The sequence below is a fragment of the Pinus tabuliformis genome, chromosome 5_2 (assembly GCF_031772625.1).
Source record: "Pinus tabuliformis cultivar Carrire ecotype Pingquan chromosome 5_2, CPIR1, whole genome shotgun sequence".
NCBI lineage: Eukaryota > Viridiplantae > Streptophyta > Pinopsida > Pinales > Pinaceae > Pinus > Pinus tabuliformis.
Genome location: NC_142306.1, coordinates 939,581,996 through 939,605,798, shown reverse-complemented (window position 1 = coordinate 939,605,798; position 23,803 = coordinate 939,581,996). Strand labels below are relative to the sequence as shown.

The window sequence follows — 23,803 nt, the reverse complement described above, 5'->3', positions numbered from 1 at the left end:
AAGGATTTGCGTGGCACTAGTGATTATGGTTTGTGCTACCAAGGAAGACCAGGATTGTACAAAATTTTAGACATCTGTGGCTTTATTGATCCATACTGGCCTGGAGATCTGGATCATAGAAGATCTACAAGTGGGTATGTGTTTAACCTATTTGGAGGTGTAGTCAATTGGATGAGTAAGAGACAACATGTAGTGGAACTCTCAACTTCAAAGGTAGAATACATGATGGCCACTCATGCAAGCAAGGAAGCAGTTTGGTTCCAGAGATTGTGTTCAACTATGGGGTTAGTGAAACGAGCTATAAGGATAGACTGTGACATCCAAAGTGCAATTTTCTTGGCAAAGAACCTTGCTAATGATTTAAAGACAAAGCACATTGATGTTCAATATCACTTTGTGAGGGATATGGTTGAGGATAAAAAGATGTTGCTGGTAAAGGTGGACACTTTGAAGAATTCTGCAGATGCATTGACAAATTATGTGAGCACTGAGAAGTTCTCTTGGTGTGGATCAATGACTAAGATCTCTTGTGGCCCCTTGTGGAAAGAAAATAACAAGTGGGAGAATGTTGGGTATGTGTTATATTCTTTCCAAGAATACCCCACGTGTCGAGGGGTGGGAAACCCCCTTGTATGTTGCGTCGGGTGTAGCAGGGGGGTCACAGGAGGGGTGGTTTCCCCCCTTGTCAGGGGTTATGCAAAGAGGTGGTAGCCCCCCTGCATGGGCTTCGGGGCAGCACCCTGGGAAATTGTTTTGGACCCTATATTAGGTGGGCAGGCCTACCTATGGTTTTGTGCATGGATTTCGCACATGGTTTTGGGCATGATGGTTTTCTGTCAATGGTATTTTGTAGATCTGGTAAAGGGAACTACTGTTATGTTCTAATCCAGTGTTAATGGATTGGGGTTTATGGATGCTTCAGCATGTATATATATGTATTGTAACATTGAAAGGAATATAATGAAAAATAAATCTAGTAGTCCCAATTTTGGGATCCAAGGGAAAATCTTTGTGTATATATGTTTTATGTTTTATGCTCTCGCCATTGTTTTATTTATGTTTTTAGAATTCATATGAAGGTAATTCTTGTACGAGGTTAAAACCTACAACATGATCATAAATTTTCATATGACACTCCTTCACCATGATGATTGATCAACTCAAAAATTACAACAAATTGAACACTTGGATATATGGTGATCTCACGATGAAATGGCATTGGGCTTAACAAATATAAGGTTGTTGTTCTATATTGACATGACGTATCATTGCATGAAGAATAATTATGATTCATAGAGTTGGATTTTTGTAATGGGAGGTGGATGACTACAACAGGATGTCCTTGTTCTCTTAAGTTATGAGGCATTGAAGGTTTGGAAATTATTATTATTCTTGGGTAGTCTATGTCCGCGTGTATCTATGCAACTAGGGGAAACCTCTAGGACTCATGAGACGTGCCTTTCACTTGGAAATCCAATGCTTCCTTGTTATTTAATTTAGGCTTGGGGCATTTCCACTATGCATCTTACAATTGTTGTTAATATTATTTCCAATTTTGTCTCAGGACATGCTATTTTGAGGTTCCCTTTCCAGCCAACTCCGATTGAGTTTTTCTAGGCCTTTCTTCCTTTCCTTTTTTCACTCCATTCCAAATATTTGCAACTCTTGTGCTTCCTCTAGCTTGTTATAGCTCCTTCTCTCACTCTAGATATTTAAATTATCCTCTCCCATAACACTTTGGGTGGATGAAGCCCTCATCAATTCCTTTTATGACCAAAGAAGTCTTCCATCTCTCAGATATTGCACTTTCCCTCATTATTCCATACCATGGCTCGACAAAAAGCTTGTAGGAGGAGGTCGGTATGGTATTACAAAAACCATGAAGGTTTGTGAGCTAAACACTAAGCTAAATCCTCCACATGTTTATGCATGCCCCAAACACACCATCCAAGATGAAAATGAAAGAACATAACATGATATACCAAGAAAACATGGGTGTTTGACTTATTTAGAAGTGGTTGAAGAGATTGCAAACCACGTGCCTAAAATAGGACACACTAGAGGAAGATTTAGCCAACACATCAACAAAATGGACACTTATTGACATGAAAATTGTTCTAGGCAGAGTCTTGTTCGACATATTAGAGGAAGATTTAGGCAACAAATCAACACAATGGACACTTATTGACAAATGAAAAAGTCTTATCGGACAGAAGGCAAAGGAGAATATCCTACTTATGCTAAATAAGATACAATTATTCCTAATATTTCTAAACCTACAACTAAAATTATAATAATTTATATACCAAACACTCTATTTTTTTGATGAATTTTTTTGATATGCATATATAGATGTTAAAAAAAACTATAATTTTGTCACGGGTCTACTTTCCAAAATAACAAATCAGAAAAAACATTAATTTTGTTAATCTATCTTATTAAGAAATAAATAGAATTTAACCTTACAAAAAGAGGTGAAAGTCACGTGATTTTCATCTCTTTGGTAAATAAAAAATATTTATAATATGTGTTTTAACTTGTATCTACTTATAATTTTGTTTTAATAAAGAGAATATAAAACTCACGTACATATGTATATGACAAGGTAACCCATCTTTAATATACCATTTAACTTTGCTCATTCAAAAGTCTACACTAAATCAAATTAGTATTTACCCTTTTTAGTATATATTGAAACAAAACATTTTCTGTTTTACGAAAATAAATAAATAGAATGCACTAGTGAATGGATCGAACAAATAATTACACCGAGAACGCTCTATTCATCTCTGATTACAATGGCGATGATCGCAATTTATTTCCATGCCCCATATTGTTAACAGGCTTATACATTATATCATTTACAGCAAAATTGATCTCTATATAAATTCTAATTTGGATGAGTGTCATTAGAATATTTTGTTGCAGTAATCTGGATGGGTGTCATTGGAATCTTTTGTTACACTCGAATCAGTATTCGGAAAAGTAGTGTGTGGAAGCAAGGTAAGCTTCATTTATAAGTTCTTCATAAAGTTCAATTTTTTTCTCAGATCTGCCAGGCTCTAATGGCAATAATGTGGAGTTAAAGCTCACCCAGTTCAGCAAAGGCTGATTTAATTTCGATTCCACATAAAACCAAATATGGTACAGATAAACATGTAATATGTTTATCTGTACCATATTACATATATGAAAACATGATGCAGTTTCTTAAGGCTGATTTAAATTAGATTCCACATAAAACCAACCAGATATGGTAGACAAACATGGTACTCATTTTTTTTTATTGCAAATATTTTCTATTTCATTAAAATTTTATAGTTTAACAATCAAAACCTCTCCTTAAATATTCATAAAATAAATACTAGACAATTTAAAACTTTAAATATCATGATTTACATAACACTTAAACTACGCGGGACTCGAATATAATACATATATGAAAACATTTTGCAGTCCCTTAATATATCTAATTACAAACAATTCGACAGAGATGATCTCAGACACACTCTCTTGCAAATCTGCAATCCCTTCATCATTCTACCAGAATTATTTTACTTATTAGAATAATATTAAACATCGTCAAACTCTCTTAGGAGACACAGATAACTTACATATAATGTTATTATACTTATATTTATATATATGGGTATTAGTTTCTCAGATCTGAAGCAGCGCAGTGATCGAAGTAGCAGAGACAACCCAAACCGTGGCACTTACCCTGGTTGGCTCTCTCTTTGTTTATGCAGACTTTAGCGCAGTCGTCTTCATCATGTGGACAATAAACACCTCCTCCCTTTCTGCTTGACCTTTCGCAAATAAAAGCATAAATCCCATTCTCAAACTCTGTGAACAATATTATGTTAGCAAACAAAACACACAGACAATAGTATGTTAACAAACAAAAGAACCCGCAGAATTACTATTCAATTTCAATCACCAAAATCTCCATTTAGTATCAAAATTCAACAGAATTAAATATACCATTTGAGGCTGTCAGCAACAGCACCAGCATCACAACTACTACTGCTCTGGTGGCATTCATGGCGGCCGGGAACTTATCCCCACCACAATTTCTCACTCCAGAACCTTCCTGAGATTAAAAAACTGAAGGCTTTCGTTTATATAGAAAATCAAAGTGGGCAAACTTGAGAGTATAAGGAAACGCACGATAAATCTGATTATTATGGAGTTTGTCACGATCATGAGACACTCGATATCCATTAATAGAAAGTCAACGAAAGTGGAAATTACCATAAGTATAAATTGCGAATCAAAAACCTCTGAATGTAGACATGCTTTTACCCAGGAGTTCATTAGCTTTTACCCAGGGGAGAATTCACCATAGTTCAATCAGTTGTATCTTTCACATTAGTATTTCAAGCACTTTTCAATGTCAATGGCTACAATGATTCCTATAGCCTGACTGAACCTCCGAGCACTTTTTCAATGTCAATGGATGCAATGATTCTCAGAGCCTCACTCAACATCGAGTGACTGACTTTAAGAATCAGAATTCATGTGAAGCCATTATTTCCTGACTGGTTTTTATACATGATGGTACGGATGTGGGTGTGATTGGACGAAATTGTAACTTTCACTTCAAATAAAAAATTATAAAATAAAGAAGTTTAAGCATTCAAATAATTAAATGCACTCTTTTGTCAAATTTCCACGTGGGTGTGAGATTCCACTTTCAACCCACCTCCCTCTTGGCAGAAATAAGGTACCCTCCACTAATACTATTCTCTAGTCTCTGTACTTTCTACTATCACTGTTTAGTAACCTCGTTGGAGGATGGATTTACTTATTATTATTTTTTTTAATTGTGTATTAATATAAAATAAAATAGATGAACTTCTTTAAAAAAACACACTATGGAGAGTTCAGCATAAGGATGATGATCAACAATTTTGTCAAATTAATAGAAAACTATTTTAAATGCAATAAAGAAAATGTTAATTATCAAAGTTATTTAAATTAAATCATATTATAGTAGAATGTAAGTGTAATGGTTAAGAATTACATATTTTTTTTAAAGGTTATAATATTAAATTTCATTTTTTATTATGATAGTTTGAGAATTAATCATAATAATGTTGGGAGTGTGAGAATAATTCTCACTTCATGAGTGAGGTTGGTTAAATGTTCTATAGGTTGTGGTAAGAAAAACAATGAGAAATTTGTCTTTGAAATCACATTAAGGGCACTAGGAGATTGAAATGAGCACCATCATGAACATCGACAACATCATGAACTTCCTCGACTAGGCAAAGCGAGTTTATACAATCCCCACATCCTCGACTAGGCTAAGCGAGTCTATGCATCCCCATACTAGTGTAATTTGATTTGGCACAAATTAGAGAGTTATAATGGTAAGTAAATGTATTTCCTCGACTAGGCGAAGCGAGTTTATGCAATCCCCACATCTTTATGCGATCCCCACATCCTCCCACATCTTTATGCAATCCCCACATCCTCGATTAGGCAAAGCGAGTTTATGCATCCCCATACCAGTGTAATTTGATTTGGCACAAATTAGAGAGTTATAATGGTAAGTAGGTGTATTATAGCGATGAAGTCTATATTATAAATCCTATACAAGATTGGTCACATAACAAAAAAAAAAATTAACAACAAAAAATGATACTATCAATGATAAAGTGTGTTCATTATAATCGAGTTTACCTCCTTATATGTCATTTCTTCACTAAGCAAATGATTTCCACTTATGAATGTGGGATAAACTATTTCACACAAAAGGGAACAGTAACATATCCTAAAGTAGTAAACTGATTTAATTATATAGTAAGCCTTATATCCTAACACCCCCTCTAAATGATTATAATATCGAAAGAAAAAACAAACTAACTAAAGGAAAACACCTATTGATTGAACATAAAAACTTTGAAGTAATGAGAACCCATGATTCTTCAAGAGATTCTTCTTTTAAAAAAATCATGGAATAGGTATAGTTCCATTAAGCTACTTTATGACCTTCATAAAAGTGTACCTCCCGAGTTGAATTCTCGATTTCTTGTATGGCGCCTCCCAAATATCCAAAAATATAAATCTCCCAAATTAGACCATTAGACTGCAATGCACATACATGTCTCATAACCTCATTATTGGACAACATTCCACATGCATGTCCCAAAAACCTTATAAGGAATAATTCCTAGGATCCAAAATCTCCTAAATTGTTTGTGTAACAATTCATTTTGGGCTACATCTACAGTAGACCCATTCCAATCCTCAAGTGTGTGCTTCTTAAAATGTGTAGAATTCCCTTTCTTCACTAAGATTGTCACCACTCTCAGCATACAATGGATTGTAACACTCCCTCCCACCCCCTTGGACTAAGCTCCATTGATGGTAGGTGTTACTTTTAATTAACCCAACCTCCATGATCTCAATATGGAAATGGCATTATAAAATTCCTTCTCACCGAAAGTGTGTGGAAATCACTTTGAAAAACATCATTGCATTCATCTCATCAAGATATTTTCAACAATATAAATTTTATCCTGATCTAAATCTCGGATCAAAAGTTATGACTATTTGATGTTTGGGCCCCATAACCCCTGCCACATTAGCAATCATCTACCATGTGTTACCCATGTGGCACTACCATCTAACACGAGGTCCAACATAGCACCTACCATGTCATAAAACTATAATGTATCGTGCTATCACGCCAATGATCCAACCTCTAAGAGCATTTTTCTCCCAAACACTCACGGTAAGACAAACAATTTCATGTTAAGTGACATGGAGGATCCTCGTTCTACAAATCCCATCTACCATGGATTCCACTACAATAAACACTACAAAACATGATTGGGGGTTTGTGATCTATGATGGCATGTCATTTATCCACATATAATTCCATGTCATTACCACTTGACAACCGCAAGCCAAGTCGCACCGCAAACCACCACCATGTGTCACCTAAGTGCTACATTAACATCATCCTCCATGTCACCCACTTCCATTAACCTTATGACATAAGGTTTATGTCATCCTACCATGTGGAAATGCTTTATGATGCCACATGTCACCTGAAAATCAATCACTTGGCCCTCCAAAAAGGTTATTCCTACCTACCACATGTCATGATGTCTACATGCCACATCAATAGATTCATTAAGTCACGTGTCCATGCCATCTAGAACCCTACATGGAAACCATGTAGTCTCACTTGCCTATGTGACATTTTCCACCTTAGCTCAAGTCAAGGGTCACACTAGGTCTCAAAACTCCATGCAAAGTGATTCTTTCCCATCTAGAGATAGAGATGATTTCCTAGCACACCCTCCATCAATGGAACCTACACACTCACATTCGAGAGAAACCTTTGGCACGCCATACTGGCATGACAAAAAACTCAATACAAGATGATGAGCATTTTCCCATCCCATACCTTTTGTCGACCATGCTCACTTCCATAGGAACCGCTAAGCAAACCTAGTGTGACATGATGTGAAAATCCACGTTGAGTAATGGGAATATTCTTGTCCATGCCTCCATTAACTCCGCTAGTTGTAAAACTCTAGAGCTTCCTTTATAAAATTTTAAAGCACATTTAGCTTGAGTATAGACCTATTGTCCTGCGATGTTCTGACTTAGGAACTTAAGGATTTGAGGGATTTTGTCCAAGCTTCCTTGAAGCCTAGTGTTTCTCAAAAAATTATTCCCTATAGAAATGAGTCCCTCATTTCCACTCTAACATTCATACATTATCCATGGACATTATGCAATCCAATAAAGCTATGAACATGCAATCTTCCAGGAAATAAAACAGACCAAGTTGTGACTAATATTGTTTCGCATTTTAAGCATAGTAACAACATACAACACCCTAGGATGGGTGCAACACAATACCATCACTCCAATGATAAAGACATGTACAGCATATAAATAGTCAATGGTCTTAACCAATAAATAACCTTGGTGGTGCAAACAAACGAATCAACATTTTATAAATTAGCTTTATGACCCAAAAAAGTACCAGCAAACACAACAGTCTCCAATCCCCTAAAACCATTAGAGAAATCACATATACATCTCATTAAGGACAATTAAGAATAACAAAATTGGTACGTAATAAGGGCTAATACAACCATTTTTATGACTCACAACAACATCATCCATCATTAATAGTTCAATATGCATAAGTAATTACACTTACTTGTAGAGTTTCACTGACTGGAAACTAAGGGAAGTAATTTCACTCTCCACCCAACTATATGCTAGCTACACTACAATATTTCTTGCATTTCCTACCCCTGATTTGGATTCAGAGTTTGAGGAGTAAGTACTAAAGAGTTTTAAACTGATGTGAAACAATTTGATCACACAGGAATCTAAAGACCAACCCATCTCCACCTGCTTAGTACAAGATTATATTCCCCGGCTCTCCACTTGTTCAACAAGGAGTCCATATCACATTAAATCTCCATATACTAACCTGACATATATTAGAAACACACAGATATTTCCCTCTGCTAACCAGGAATCCATAGCACATTTTGTTTCCACTTGCATAACTCGGTAGGTCTCTAAAATACATAGAGTCTTAGCCTACTTCTTCATCTTCAAACATGCTCATCATCGTGCTCCTTTGTCAATGTTGTGTCATCTTCTTGATATTAGTTTTCTTTCAATTTTTGTATTCCTAGCCCAACATACCTACAATGATAACACATTATCCCATGTTTGTGTTTTCATTCTCAATTGCAGCCATGCCCTCTCAAGATGTATCAGCTCTTAATGTTTTTTTCCTTATTTGTGTGAATCCTCCCTTTTCTTATTGGATGCCTTTTTTGTTTGTATTGTAGTGTTGGCATTGATGTCAACATGGTTATGGTGTTGCTTATTATATTTCTTATGATGTTAGTAGTCCTCTTGAAGTGTGATAAATGTTTGGCTTTGATGGTCTTGTTGGATGGCAATGATATCAACTTGGTTGTGGCATGACTTAGTGGAGCTGATTTGGAGGATGAGTAGAGATGGATTCTAGACATGTTGTGTTGACTGAATATGTTGTTGTTTCAGGTGGTTGGATTGTTTCTACAAGTGTTATATATGCTTCTACATGTGATCGAAGCATTGGAGTTGTTGCTACATGCGTTGAGATGTTTTTTCTTGTGGTGGAGGTGTATATATAGGTGGTTGAGATATTTGGATGACTTGATGTTGCTACTGCATGTGTTGGAGATGTTGCTACAAGTGTTAGATATGTTGCTATAGGTGTTGGAGGTGTCTAAACATGTTTTCATTGCTACTTGAGGAGCTAGAGATGTTGGTATTGATGAGGAGTTTTGAAAAATGGTGTCTACATGTCATTGAATTTTTTCAAAAATTATTGGCCTATGTCATCAGTTGGAAACTTGTTACAGAGGCTTGGAGATGTCCAGGAGTTAATGAAGGTGTCCAAGAATGTTGGGTAGGTTCTGAGATGAGGGAAAATGGTTTTCTTCCATCCTCTACCCCAATTGCATGGATGATGGGTCGATAGAGTGAATGAAAGTCTCTAGTCATTGGGAGACAGGCTTGTGAGAGAGACTGAGGAGTTCCAGTCAAGTTTGTGGAGTATTTTGCATGAAACTGAGCCTTTTCATGAGTTCTTCCCCGCATTCCTCATGAAACTTAGATAATTTTGGTATTATAGCAACATTCTTGATCGAAACTTTTTCTCATATGGTCGAAAAAGTTAGTGGGGCCTCTAGAAGCTAATAAAAGTTAAGAATATTAAAAGGAAAGTGGATTTAGTGGCTTGATTAAGTCAATGGGATGAATCTAGATCAAATCAAGCATATGAACAAAGTTTGTGGAACTTAGTAGTTCTTGGTAATTATTGAGTTGACCACCTTATTTCATCTATATACTAGAGGAAGATCAATGATAACATGGTTGGTTCTTTTGAGTTGTTGACTAAGTGTGAGAGTGGGGAAGAGTGTGCAAGTTATGAGTGTTGTATGATGTAGAATTTTTGTAGTTTATAGGTGTTGTAGCAATTATATGAAGTATGTTTCAGCTAGAATTTTGTGTAGAAAGCAAGGAGGTGAAATAGAGTTTGTTTGTAGGTATATTTGGAGAATGTTTTCTCCTAACATGTTCTCCATTTTATTGTTTAAGTGAAAAATTCAATTGTGAGCAGTTTTATTTGTTGTGGAGAGGATTTTAGTTGATGTGTTAATCAAATTATTTTATGCAGTGTGTGGAGAGTTTGCGATGCAACTTTTGGAAATGTTTGTGTTTTAATTGTGTTCCTTGATGATACATTATTTTAGTACTCATGTTGAGAAATTATCGATTCCAGTATGAAAATGCATGAAACGAGAACCACATAAAGGAGTGGAGTTGGACTCTGGTGAAATCAATATAAGTGAGTAGTTTTCTCAATCCAATGGGTTGGATAGTTCAAAAGAAATTGGGTGAGGCTCGTTGGTCGTGGTGGATTTCAACAGATCGAAGTCTGTGTAGTCGATTGATAGTTCAGGAGTAACCAGGCAAGGATCCTTGGTCATGGTGGCTTCCAATGAATGGTAGTCCATAGATCCGCATGAGAAAAAGTATCCATTTGATAGTATCCAGTTGTAAATATTTATGTAAAGAATTTTCTTAGCATAAGAAAGATTGAGCAACACAACAACAATGGGTGGTTTTTTTCCTTAGAGAGCGGTTTCCACTACATATACTTTTGTCCACGTTTTGAATGGTTTTCATTCTTTCATGTTTATCTTTTATTCTCTGATCTCTATTTGTGTGTTTCATTTTATGCATGGTTAAAGAGTAATAATTTGGAGAAATATTTATAATTTCCTTCACCACTGATTCATCGCCCCCTCTCAATAGTGATCTAGTTTCCAACAATTCATATCAGAGTGGGGTTCTCAATTATAGTTTGATTGCTAGAGAGTGGACTTGGAAGTTTTCTTAGAATTTTTGAAAATTTTTCAAAATGGATCAGCAAGGAATTCCAATGCTTCATGAAGGTAAATTTGCAATTTGGAGGGTGAAATTGGATTCATATTTTCTCTCTCTTAATGAATTCTTTTTTTTCTTTTTTCTTTTTTCTTCAGTAGAATATGGAGTTAGAGATTAATTTAATGAATGAGCTAAAGGGATTATTTTGAATGGGATTTTGAAATCTAACATTCTAATTATGAGACACAGTGAGACTACAAAACAAATTTTGGACAGGTTGCAAAATGTGTATCTTGGAGGAAAATTGCATTTTTCAGAGATGGAGAAAAATGGTAAGGATTCAAAACATACTACAGTAGTAAATCAAGCCTCCTCACAAGAAGATGATGAAATCCCTAAATATAGTAGTGATAAAGTGAGAACCAATCTTGAGAGACAGCAAAAAGAGATCAGTAGCAAAGTTGAAGACAAGTCCAAGGTAATGGAACTAGAAGTAGAAATTCAAAGGCTCGTGACTGAAAATAAATATCAGAGAATATTATTGCAAAACTTTAATGAAAAGGAGTGTTCCTACAAAGAGGAAATTTATGATTTGAAAAATCAGTTTAAGTGATGCAAGAAGCATAAAAACAAATGAAGAAGGTCACAGAAGAAGAATAAAACTGGTGGATGCTACAACTGTGGAGTACATGGACATAAAGTAACAAATTATGACAAAGAGATAAAATCATGTCACCTAATAAGGGAAACCAAAAGAATATTAAAAAGGAGAAAATGCTACAACTATAGAGAATGCAGAGATAAAGCTAAAAATTGCAGTAATGAATGTTAATTTTCAGATTGTTCTATGTTGTATTAATTACTTTAGCCCAATTCCACACTTCAATTACTAATGTTTCCAATTAAATTTAGTCTTTTCATTCATAAAAAATAATTGAATATAGAACAATAAATGCAATGACAAAGGAGACAATCAACACATCAACAAGAGATACCAGAGTTGGTCAAAGACCAGGGGAAAACCCCACAAAGGGGAAACCCTTTGAAATTATTATTCTATTAGATTGTCATAAAATGTTCATCAGAGAGTACAATGTGCTCAATATAATATCATCAATAATACAACACAACAACATTCAGAAACAATTTTCCAGTGTCAAATTATATCAAAGACAACTTCTCGAGTCTTCGGTCAGTTGTAGATAACTTCGGTCAATTGTAAATTTCAGTAAAATCCCCAGTCACATGCATTAGCGGATATGAGATTGACTATAGGTTCCCATTCTCTCCCTTGATGCCTGTGTGCCAATGATTATAGCTGAAACTGCTCATTGACAAGCATGTGACTATAGCCCAGAAACCCTAAATTAGTTGGGAGCCTGAGACCCTGAAATCTCTTACTTTTACAAACTTTCTTTGTTGACCTTGCCTCAAACCTATGCGAGCCAATAAACGAGAAGAGAATAAGATGCTTGGTTGATGATGTCCGAATCAGCTCTCGTTCTCTTGTATTTATAGGCTTCCATGGGTGTCCAACAATGTCCATTTGATGTTGAGGTTGACCTATCCAAATGTGAACGTGTGGGTTCATAAATTCAAACTCCAACTTTTTCTTGTCCAGACGAGGTTATCTTTAGGTCAATTTTGGTCCTCTCGAAAAGAGGAATTCAATTCCATAATCATATTCATCATATGAGATTTCCAAGGTGGAATTTGACCGCAATTTCATATTTTAACAATGACGAAATCATACCCTCTCATCAAAAGGAGAAGCCAAAGGGGAAGCTACATCAAGCAAGCATGCAAAGAAGATCTCCATTTGTCATGCATAATAGTCCATTTTATGGTTATTGTTTCTCATGCACTGATTTTTGCGATAGGGCTATTGAATGTAGGGCACGTGAAAGGAATAAAAATTAGATGAACAAAATATATCAAGTGATTCCTCAGTTCCTTGGTCACATAAGATGTTTTGTGTGTGACAATATCAGCCCTAAGGCAAAGGATTTCAAACTGCTCGTGTGAGATCCAACCAAAGGTAGGAGAATATGCATGGACAACCACACAAGAATAGGAAGGATTAGGAGATGCAATTTTGGAGGAGAAAAGAGAAGCAAGGAACCCCATCAAAAACTAAGGCTTACATGGTCTCAGGTGGAGCACATGGTTGCATTATGAGTTGCATGTAGATTCTTGGATGTGTAGCAATATCATAAATTGTGAATGAAGTCAAATATGAATTTTTAAAGAATCTATGTGTTCAGGAGGGTTTCATGAGGTTTGAAGTGCATTTTCATTTTTGATATATTTCTATTCCAGTTTGATTTTAGTTGGATCATCTATTTACATCTGTTACTAATGGTTTTTGGAGCAACTATATGTTTGGTTTCTATTGATGCTAATGAAGATATTTCAGTATTGTATTTATGTGCATGATTATGATGTGATAAGGAGAGAATTTGTGCTTCCAAATGGATCTGTAGAGTGTTGAAATTGTGTTCGCCATGGAGGAGCATGTTCTACATATTTTTGACATTGATTTGTTGCAGGGAAAAAGTTTTTGTTGCTACTGCCACATAATGGCAAAGAACATATTCTTGCATGGCATGATTTATGTATTAGATTTGATAAAGAAATCTCATGTGTTGTCCTGCATATGTTTCTACTATGGAGATCAGATAATGGGTTAGTGTTGTCTCATCTAGAGTGTACACCTTATTGCTTATGTTTTCATTTCTAGATGAATCATGCACACTAGTGATATGTATTTGATGGTTGAATCATATGTTACTATTGCATGATGAGATAATTTGATGTTGCTTATGATGTGTTGGATAGTCATTTATTTGGGTTGATGATTTATATCATTGCCCATACATAGAGATAGTGGGTGGTTATGGCATGAGGTTAAGAAGATGATAAGTATATATTACTTATGGTGCTCTATTGTTAAATCTTATATTGTTGCTACTGATGCATAGTTACTTGTTGATTCTTCTTGGATACAATGCATATTCATTCATATACTGTTAGTGATCTTGTTGTTGCTTGTTCATTTTCTTCTCAAAGCTTATGTTGATGCTACTATATTGATGAGCCCCATAGATGCTTTGTCATGATGAGGGTGTATTTTTTATTGCTTCTATGACATATTGTTATGATGATGTTATCAATTCATTTTTTTGTTGATGCACATATGGAGCATGGTGGTGATTGCTAGTGGTTTTCATGATTTTTTTTCAAGATCTTTATTATTGAGATGTTGATGACTAAGGGGTTGAGTGGCCATACACTAGCACATGAAGTTTCTAGTTATTCTATTGTTGATGCTATATGGAGCATATATCTATTAGGTCCCTATAATACTAGTGTGTCCCTCTTATTTTTATTGTTGTGCCCTTACATTATTATTAGTATGTAAGCTCTGATTATATTGTGACCCCTTAGGCTACTATATATGAAAATGAGGTCTTTTAATTTGTATGATCCAAGAATTGTTCTTTTATGTAATGTAAAGGAGGTTTCCCCCTCTAAGAGAATAATTTTAAAGGCGTTGATCTATATTTTTGTGAGCTAGTTGCATAACATTTGGTTTCAGAGCTTTGGATTCTATGGTTTCTCTTCTTCAAACAAGTCATCTTGGAATTTTCGATATAAAATGTTTTCTATGATACTTCAAAAGTTGAAATTTTTACCACATGGAACCGAAATCTTATTGAACATCATGTAAAAATTTTAGATCTTGGTTCTCTATATTTTTGAAGATATGATCTAAGGAAGTTAGGGTTTGTGCAAGCTTCGAAATTCAGTCTCAAATAGGTGACCTAGGAAAAATCGTCATAACTTTTGTTTTAGGAATTAGACTTGAATTCTGTAAAAAGTGAGTGAAATTGCACAAACTTTACTTTTTTGTGTATCAATTTCAAGGTTGATGTTTGAAACATGGAAACATGGAATCCCGTACAACTCAAGTCCATAATCAGGTCATTGTGGGAGATTTGACATAACGCTTTCTTGAAGAATCCAATATAGGTTAGATTTGTGGGTTTGGAAAGAAGATACATATGGCTACCACAAGAACAAATTTCAAAAATTGGAGATCCAAAATTATAGAGTTACAACCATTTCAAGATCGAGCTCCTAAGAGAAAGAAAAATGTGTGTATTTTTTTTTAAAATTACATAACTTTTGTTTGAAAAATTAGTTTGAAGAGATTCCAAGGGCATATTGGAGCATATATATTAGTATTGGGTTCTAAAAATCCTCCCAACAAAAATAATTCTACACCCATTAAGCCCTCTAAAATCTGTACTATGACACATGAAGAGGAATAATTGCAGCATGATATATCAAAATTACGGGACCAAGTGCAACAAATTCTGCTCTCACAAAGAGAAACCAAAGATGAACTAAAAGGGGACATGGAGGGTTTAAAAGAATAAATAAAATGCGACATGGATGGTTTAAAAGGTGACATTAACGGTTTAAAAGAAGACATGGAAGGTTTGACAAAGTTGTTGCAAGAAAGGCTTCCCAGTGGTGACAAGGTAATCCATGAAAATCATGATGAGGATAAAAGGAATATGAATTACGCTTTTAGAGACTCCAATGTGGGGTTTAAGAACCACCATATTCCAAAGATTGATGTGAGGAAGTTTGATGGCAAGGATCTGGTAACATGGATAATACAGATGGAGCAATATTTTGATTTACATGGTGTGTAACCCTCACAAAAAGTATGTATTGCATTTTTATATTTAGAACCCAATCAATTTGTATGGTATAGATGGATTTTGTCTTGTAAACCACTTTTACCTTGGTCAATTTTTACGGAGGAAATGACAGCACATTATGAATATGCAAAGAGAAACACCTTCTTTAGCCAATTGATAAATCTCAAACAAAAGGGTTCAATGGCGGAGCACATTGAAGACTTCCAAAAATTGAATATTAGGGTAACCGATATTCCAAAGGAACATAGGATTGATTTATTCATAGGGAATTTAAAAGATAACATCCAACATGAGGTTCGCCTTTGAGAACCCGATTCATTGGAGAAGGCATTCAGGGTGGAAACAAAAGTTGAAAGAAAAATTATGGCAACAAGAAAGTCTACCACTCACAACTATAAATATGGAAGTCTTGTTGCTCCTAGTATTCCATAACCTACAAGGTTGACACCAAAAAAATGGAGGAAAAAAAAGAGAAAATGGGCTTTGTTACAATTGTGATAGAAAATAAACTAAACGTCATAAGTGCGCTGAGAAGAAATTATCCTACATAGATTGTGAAAAGGAGGAAGAAAAGGAACATGAAACATCAAAAGAGGAGAATATACACTGGGAACCAACCCCAAAGAAAGAATAAATGAATCCAACTATATATTGTCATGCATTGGAAGGAATTACCACTCCTCAAAATCTCAATATAGAAAGCTATATCAAGAAGAAAAAGGTAATAGTGTTTTTTGATTTAGGTAGTACCCATAATTCTATCCATTGTAAGATAGCCAAGGAATTGAATTTCTTCCTATATCCAGCACTAGAGTGTCAAGTGATGGTTGAAAATGGAGGAATTATAATTTATCTAGAAAGTGCCATAATATCAAAATAACCATGGGGGAATACATATTGAATATTCCAATGCTTTCCATTCCAATGGGTGGTGATGATGGTCTATTAAGAGTCCAATGGTTACAATCTTTGGGGACGATATATTTCAATTTTCAAGAACTTTTTTTGAATTTTTTTTGGGAAGAAAAGGAAGTTTAATTAAGGGGTATCATAGGGAAACTAGGAAATATAATCATATCTAATGGCACGACAAAGCTTCTGAAGAAAGAACAATGGGGTGAAATTGCACAATTATGCTCACTAGAGGTTTAATCATTGAAATCATCTATTTCTCCAGATCTCAAAAAAGTCTTGGACAATCATTCCAAGGTCTTTGAGACTCCCAAAGGCCTCCCACCTATTTGTTATCATGATCATGATATTCACTTGATTCCAGGAAGTGTTCCTCCAAACATCATGCCTTACAGATATCATTATTACCAAAAGAGTGAAATTGAACGTATGGTTGCAGAAATGTTAGAGGTTGGTATAATTCAACCTAGTCAAAATTTTGTCTGTGCTCCAGTAGTACTAGTGCACAAGAAGGATGAATAATGATGTATGTGTCCATATTATAGGGAGATCAACAATCTCACTATTAAAGATAAATTTTCCATTCCTGTCATTGATGAATTGTTGGATGAATTACATGGAGAGATTTACTTCACCAAGTTGGATCTTCTTTCAGGATATCATCAAATTAGAATGAATACTGACGACATTTTGAAAACAACATTCATAACTCATCAAGGTCATTATGAATTTTTGGTCATGCCTTTTTTCCTTACTAATGCACCTTCCAAATTTCAAGGTTTGATGAATTCCATTTTCAAACCCTTCCTTAGAAAATTTGTGTTAGTATTTTTTGATGAGATACTAATCTACATCAAGTCTTGGAAGGATCATGTTCAACATGTTGACATGGTGCTCAAACTATTGGAGAAGAAACAATTATATTCAAAAAACCTCCAAATTTTTCTTTGGAGTAAAGGAGGTGGAATATTTGGGTCATATTATATCTCATTAGGGTGTTAAGGTAGACCCTAACAAAATTAAATCCACTAAGGAATAGAAAATCCCCACAACCCTAAAGCACATTCCAGGATTTCTTGGGTTGACAAGGTATTATCTCAAGTTTGTTAAGAAGTATGGGAGAATAACATCACCTCTAACAACATTACTGAAGAAAGATGCATTTTCTTGGAATTTAGAAGCAACGAAGGCCTTTGAACATATTAAAGAGGTAATGTGACAAGCACCGTGTTAGCTACACCAGACTTCACAAAAACGTTTATTTTGGAATGTGATGCTTCAAGAAATGGAATTGGTGTTGTTTTTCTATAATAAGGAAGACCCATTTATTTTATAAGTCATCCAATCAAAGGAAAATATTTATAAAAACCTATTTATGAGAAGGAAATGGTGCCAATACTACATGCACTAAAGAAATGGTGACCTTACCTAATGGGAAGACACTTCAAGGTAAAAACAAACCACGATAGTCTTAAATACCTTTTGGAACAAATATTATCTTTAGAAGAGCAACAAAAATGGGTGACAAAGATGTTGTTTTATGAATTTGAAATTATCTACAAAAAAGGGAAGAAAAATGTTGTTGTATATGCACTCTCTAGAAAGGATGACTATTTGAAAGCATTACTTTGTACGATTTCTATCCAACCTTAGTGGATAACTAAAGAAAGTGATGAATAGAAGAATGATGAAGAGGTGTGGTCACTTCAAAAGTTGCAGCAAGATCCCAGTACATTTGATACATTTAGCTGCAAAAATGATTCATTACGGTACAAAGATTACTTATATATTTGTAAGAATTCCTAACTCAAACAAAATATTCATGTTGGCATCTCTACCATAGCCATAATCTGCACTCTCGAATAGAAATGGATGGTTACAATATTTCTTCAATTTGACAACAACATTTAATAGTGACAACTAGTTTCCACACACTCCCTTATTCAAATCATGAAAGTTCTGCTCCAAAATCCATTTGTAGTAATTTTTCTGAAAAGGAGACATCTCAACTCCTAAAATGCATTCTATCTTTGGCAACAAATATTTCTCAACATATTTGATGATTCTTCGGAGCAGATGAGGTCGATGCTCTTTGTGTAGATTAGCAAGCTCATTCTCATTGACTGAGCTCAAGTTCTTGTATTTCTCCACAAAAACATCCTTATTCCTGAACTTGTCCTGATAAAGAAAAGGCAATAAAGCACACAACTCTTCAACACTATTCTACAAACGCATCTCAGTAATCAACAACTTATTTTTGGTACTAAATTCATAGAGAGCGGTGTACAGTGAGGCTTCATTATTATTCAATCAGTTTGCTTCATCAACCATGAGATAATTCCACTTGATCTTTGAGAGAATTGCCCTATCTTTCAACACAACATCATATGTGGTCAATAATGTGTTGAACTTAGTAAGTCAGCCAGTGTTCTTGTTGGCATAAAATTCATACTCCTGGAAAACCTCTCTACTTGCACGAAATGAAGCCCAAAAATATTCCTTCTAACACCATTTGTATCATCTTTAGGAGCACCAACAATATCTTCCACTTGTGGAGATGCCAACACATATTGACAAGTGCCATCAAACTTCACAAATTTAACCATGTGATGGATTTTTTTTTTTAATATTTGACCTTTTAACTGGCCCAGATTGTGCTACAACATCTCGATCCTACTGGGGACAACATTTTTCCTGTAAAGCGTTGATAATAGTAGATAAGTGGTCTTAGTTGGTCATGGAGTCTAAAATTTTGAAAACCTTGAAATCTAAAAAATAAAATCTGACATTCCTTAAAACTAGTTTCAATTGGGTCTGCTTCCTTTATTTTCCAATTAAAAAAAGGAAATGTAAAGCCTTGACTAAAAATAAATGCTCAATATCTAAGCTTATTTATATACAGGTCCTACTTATATATAGGGTTGAATTCCTTCAAGTGAAGTCAGACTTCCAATGATAATAACTCAACATTTGGGTGTTGGACCTAATGCCTCCATGCTGCTAAAATTTTAAAGTCAAAATAGACATGCACCATGAAAAATATTCAAACAAAAAACATGATAAATACCCACGAAATAACATATGTTGTTAACCAAAGAATTTTTTCATGTAGTCAGCTACTGGGTCATAAAAATGATGAGAAACAATTTTAGTTGCCTCCTTTACTTGAATATTCTACTGACATATATCTCCTTGAACAGGGCAACCACAAAAACTACTCAACTCTTCACCTTTGGTCTCTCCTTGAAACTATTGTTGTAAGACATTTTCTTTCCATTTTCCAACAAACCAATTTTCTTGGAAATCTGCAACAAAATCTTCAGCTTCTAAATTGTAAGTGTCATAAATTGGGGAATATATTGGGTAGTCAAAACCCTCATCTAAAAGATAAGTATCATAAACAGGAGCACCAGAGAAATATAAAATATGACCTTTGAGGACTTTTCAGCCATTAAACAAGTTCTTTTCCATCAAAAAAAGATGCAGGAATTTTCATCTTGAAAACCATAAAAGAAAACCCAAAGTGAAGATTATAGGTGATGATATACACCCTACTATTGAATCTTGTCACCTTCAAGAATTAGCTCCAAATCTTAATGAAACATAGGGAAAAATATTTTAAATCGGTCTCCAACAACAACGCAAAAAAAATGTTGTACCTTAGGAGATAGTTCCTGGTTGTGGGGGAACCAATACATGAGACCTTTTCAAATTGGACAAAAAAAATTAAAAATCAATGGCTGGAAGTAAAGTCCATGAAGGCTTGTAATGAAAACTTCTAGTTCTGAAACCCTAGCTTTCCAAAGCAGAATGGCCAGAGGCTCTAAGAGTTGTAGAATGCTCGACTAGAGGGATGGATTGAAGAAGAATAGAAAATAGAGTCCAAATTAGGCACTTAAGAACATGAATTTAAACTACTTCACAAAGAATAATGCAACACTAAGAAAATGTGAATGAGGTTCTTGGACGTGCTTCAATATTAATTTTCATGAGTGTGATTAAGTAAATTCATTAAAAATTAAGGTAAAGCTCCAACTGCATCTTACACTGTCAAGGACAAGAAAAGAGATGGATGAACACTGAGACATGAGAGGAGAAATAATGCCTGCAACTTCCCAAACTGGAATCAAACTGCAATATATTATTCAGGCTTCAGAGAGATTTTTGGATTACAATACCCAGTGATAAGGACTGGACTCTGAACCCCTTCACAATCTCATTTATGAGCCTTTATTTGTGCCTCTTTGATTAATTGTTGAATCAATTTTGGAAACTCATTTCTTAAAATAGTTAATAAATTGTTTTTTATAGTCTTCCTTTCAAATTTCTTTTCAAAATAATGAAATTAATTTTTTTATTTAATACTATACCTAATAATAATAATAATATATTTAAATCCCACTTGTTTTACAAGTTGTATACATTTGAATGCTTTGGGCATTTATTTAGAACCATAATACATGAAACAAATTAATAAAGGAGAATTAAATTTTCAATGCACAGCTATGGAGAACGATAATAGATGTGAATGGCCCGTGGGTCTAGTGTTTGCAACGAACATTGATTTTTCCAAAACTGTAAACTTCCTATGGGGGCACTCCTGTTGGTTTCCGGAATAGAGAACTAGTGTTGCCCTAATGATTAATAGTCGTCGATCTTTTGATGGGTGGTTTTGACCAAGTTGCTTCTGGGGAACGCTTTGGCATAAATTCCGTGCAACTTATTCCACCCCGAAACTGTCGGATCATCTTCTTTAATGTGGATGGTGAAATTGTGGAAATTATGAGTCCCAACAAACTGGTTGAGGATGAATTAAACGACTCCAAAATGTCTCATCATCTTCCGTAGTGCTGAAATTCGCAACCTTAAAAGTACGTAATAGTTCACTTTCACCCTGGACTGGATTATTGATGCTCTTCTTGATGACTGCATCAAAGTTACTTAACACAAATTCCCAAAATTCTCTTTGGATTTTTCTTGCCAAAATAATGAATTTAGTTGCAACTACATGATAATAACATTTATGCACTGATACCATCATCTAAGTTTTAATTGTGATACATTGGCACAAATGAGATATGCGGCCATTAATCTCGAGCAAACTCTTTCTGAACCCTGCACTAACCTTCATTATGGCTTACATAATCTCTGCAACGCATGAAATGCCCAAATTGTTGCATTTGTTATTTGCAACATAAAGATATTAAGGCCCAAAATCTGTTGTAGCTAATGACAATTAACAAAAACATAACTTAAATTCACAATGTCTTGGATACCTAATCTCAAGGCTACCATGATATTTTCTTAGACATCTACAGTGAATGCCTTCCTTTTAAACTATTGATAGTAAGCATGAATGAGCTTAACGTTGATGGTCATGTTGTTTGTCCCAAGAATTGTATTGCAAAAAACATAAAATATGGGCTTATTCTTCATCCATCCTCGAGCCCAAGACTGGGATATGCTGATATTTTTTCCCAATATTGTATTCCCATATTTTGTTCACTCGATAGTCGACCATCCATTCTCCTAAGAAAGCGCCAGCGATAATGAAAGTCGCGTAGACATAATTCCATTTCATCAGAAGGTGATAAGCCCCCTTCAACACAGGCCGCCAATTTTCTTGGCCATTGGATCCACTATAATATATGTGAAAGAAAATTATCGAAACCCTGGCCACCATGCAGACAAAAAGATTGAACCTTTCAACAAACATATTTTAATTTATGTGCGCATTTAGCTGAAACATCAAACCAGCATTGGGTTGCAATCATAAAGGTAGCACCTTTTAAATTGACATATGGATTTCATCTCCAACCCTTGGAAAAGGAGTACTCCTCATCGTGTTTTTGACATTTCCACATATCAATTTATGAGAAGATACGTAACCAAAAATTACATTAGAGAAATTATTACCAGAAGACAAGTCACAACACTTGATAGCCCTTTCAATGCCTCAGCTTAAAGAATGCATCGAGAATTCATGACTTTTTGTCTTTACTATGTCACTGAAATATATCTCCGAGTTTTCCACTTTCATGACTTTCCCGTGAGTTCTTGACCCTAGTGGCAGAACCAAATAACAAGTTTTTTTTACTGTAACACAGTAGAATCAGGTGACACACTGCCATAATGCACTGCATATAAACTCTGAAGTTCCCTCAGACTGGTTTCTAATCCAAATCGATGTCGGAAGTCACTCTATGATGAGGTCTTGGCAATAGAATTTGTTGCAAAATAGGATATCTGAAATCATGTTCCCCGCCTAGGTATGAAAGCAACCAAACAAGCTTGCAAACCCTGCACACCACAAGTGGAATGCGGGAGGGTGTACTAGCAGTTTGTGGTTTTTGCAAGAGGTGGGTGTGTAATTTACCACCTGGTTCCACGTGCCCAAAGAGGTTTTACAAAGCCACAATGTCGAACATTCTAGGGGGTCCACAATTCAATCTCCATAGTCAATTTATGAGTGCAAGTAATCACCGTTGAAACCTGTATGTAATTTAAATTTGCGTCTATCGTTGACAATTTGGAAAAATCACCTTCAAACCATAATCCATAACCCTCAGCTATGTATAGTTTTGTTTTGTGTGGGAATACTCTTCCCATATTCAACAGGTGCATGGAGGTCATGGTGTTTATATATACCATTGGTTTCACATCAATTTGACGCATGATGCAATATGTAATGCTCCTTGTGGGTTCCTCCCTTGGATTTTAACTTGTACATTGAGTTGGGCTTCAATTTGTGATTTAGTCTAGTATTAAGCAATTTGTCTAGAATAACTAGCTGATACATTGAAATTTGCTACTATCATTCATGTTGGCATTTCCACCATAGCCATAATTCGCATTCTCGAATAGAAATGGATGGTGACAATATTTCTTCATTTAAACAACAACATTTAATAGTGACACCTGATTTCCACGCATTCCTTTATTTAATAGTGACACCTGATTTCCACGCATTCCTTTATTCAAATCATGGAACTTCCATTCCAAAATCCATTTGCATGCCAAACACCATAGCCATAATCTGCACTCTCAATAGAAATGGATGGTTACAACATTTCTTCAATTCGACAACAATATTTAATAGTGACCCCTGGTTTCCATGCACTCCCTTATTCAAATCATGGAAGTTACATTCCAAAATCCATTTGTAGTACTTTTTCTGAACAAGAAACATCTCAACTCTTAAAATGCATTCTATATTTTGCGGAAAA

The 23,803-nt window shown here is 35.0% G+C and overlaps 1 protein-coding gene across 1 annotated transcript; it reads right to left on the bottom strand.

Annotated features, from left to right (window-relative positions):
- Positions 1–3,427: 3,427 nt before the first annotated feature.
- Positions 3,428–4,118, bottom strand: LOC149162358 (uncharacterized). The gene is made up of 2 exons (XM_089435680.1): positions 3,985–4,118; positions 3,428–3,846 (listed from the first exon to the last, which is right to left on the bottom strand). Exons 1-2 carry the CDS (start codon positions 4,043–4,045, stop codon positions 3,653–3,655), a joined length of 255 nt encoding a protein of 84 aa, XP_089291806.1. The 5' UTR covers positions 4,046–4,118; the 3' UTR covers positions 3,428–3,652.
- Between the last annotated feature and the right edge of the window lie 19,685 nt (positions 4,119–23,803).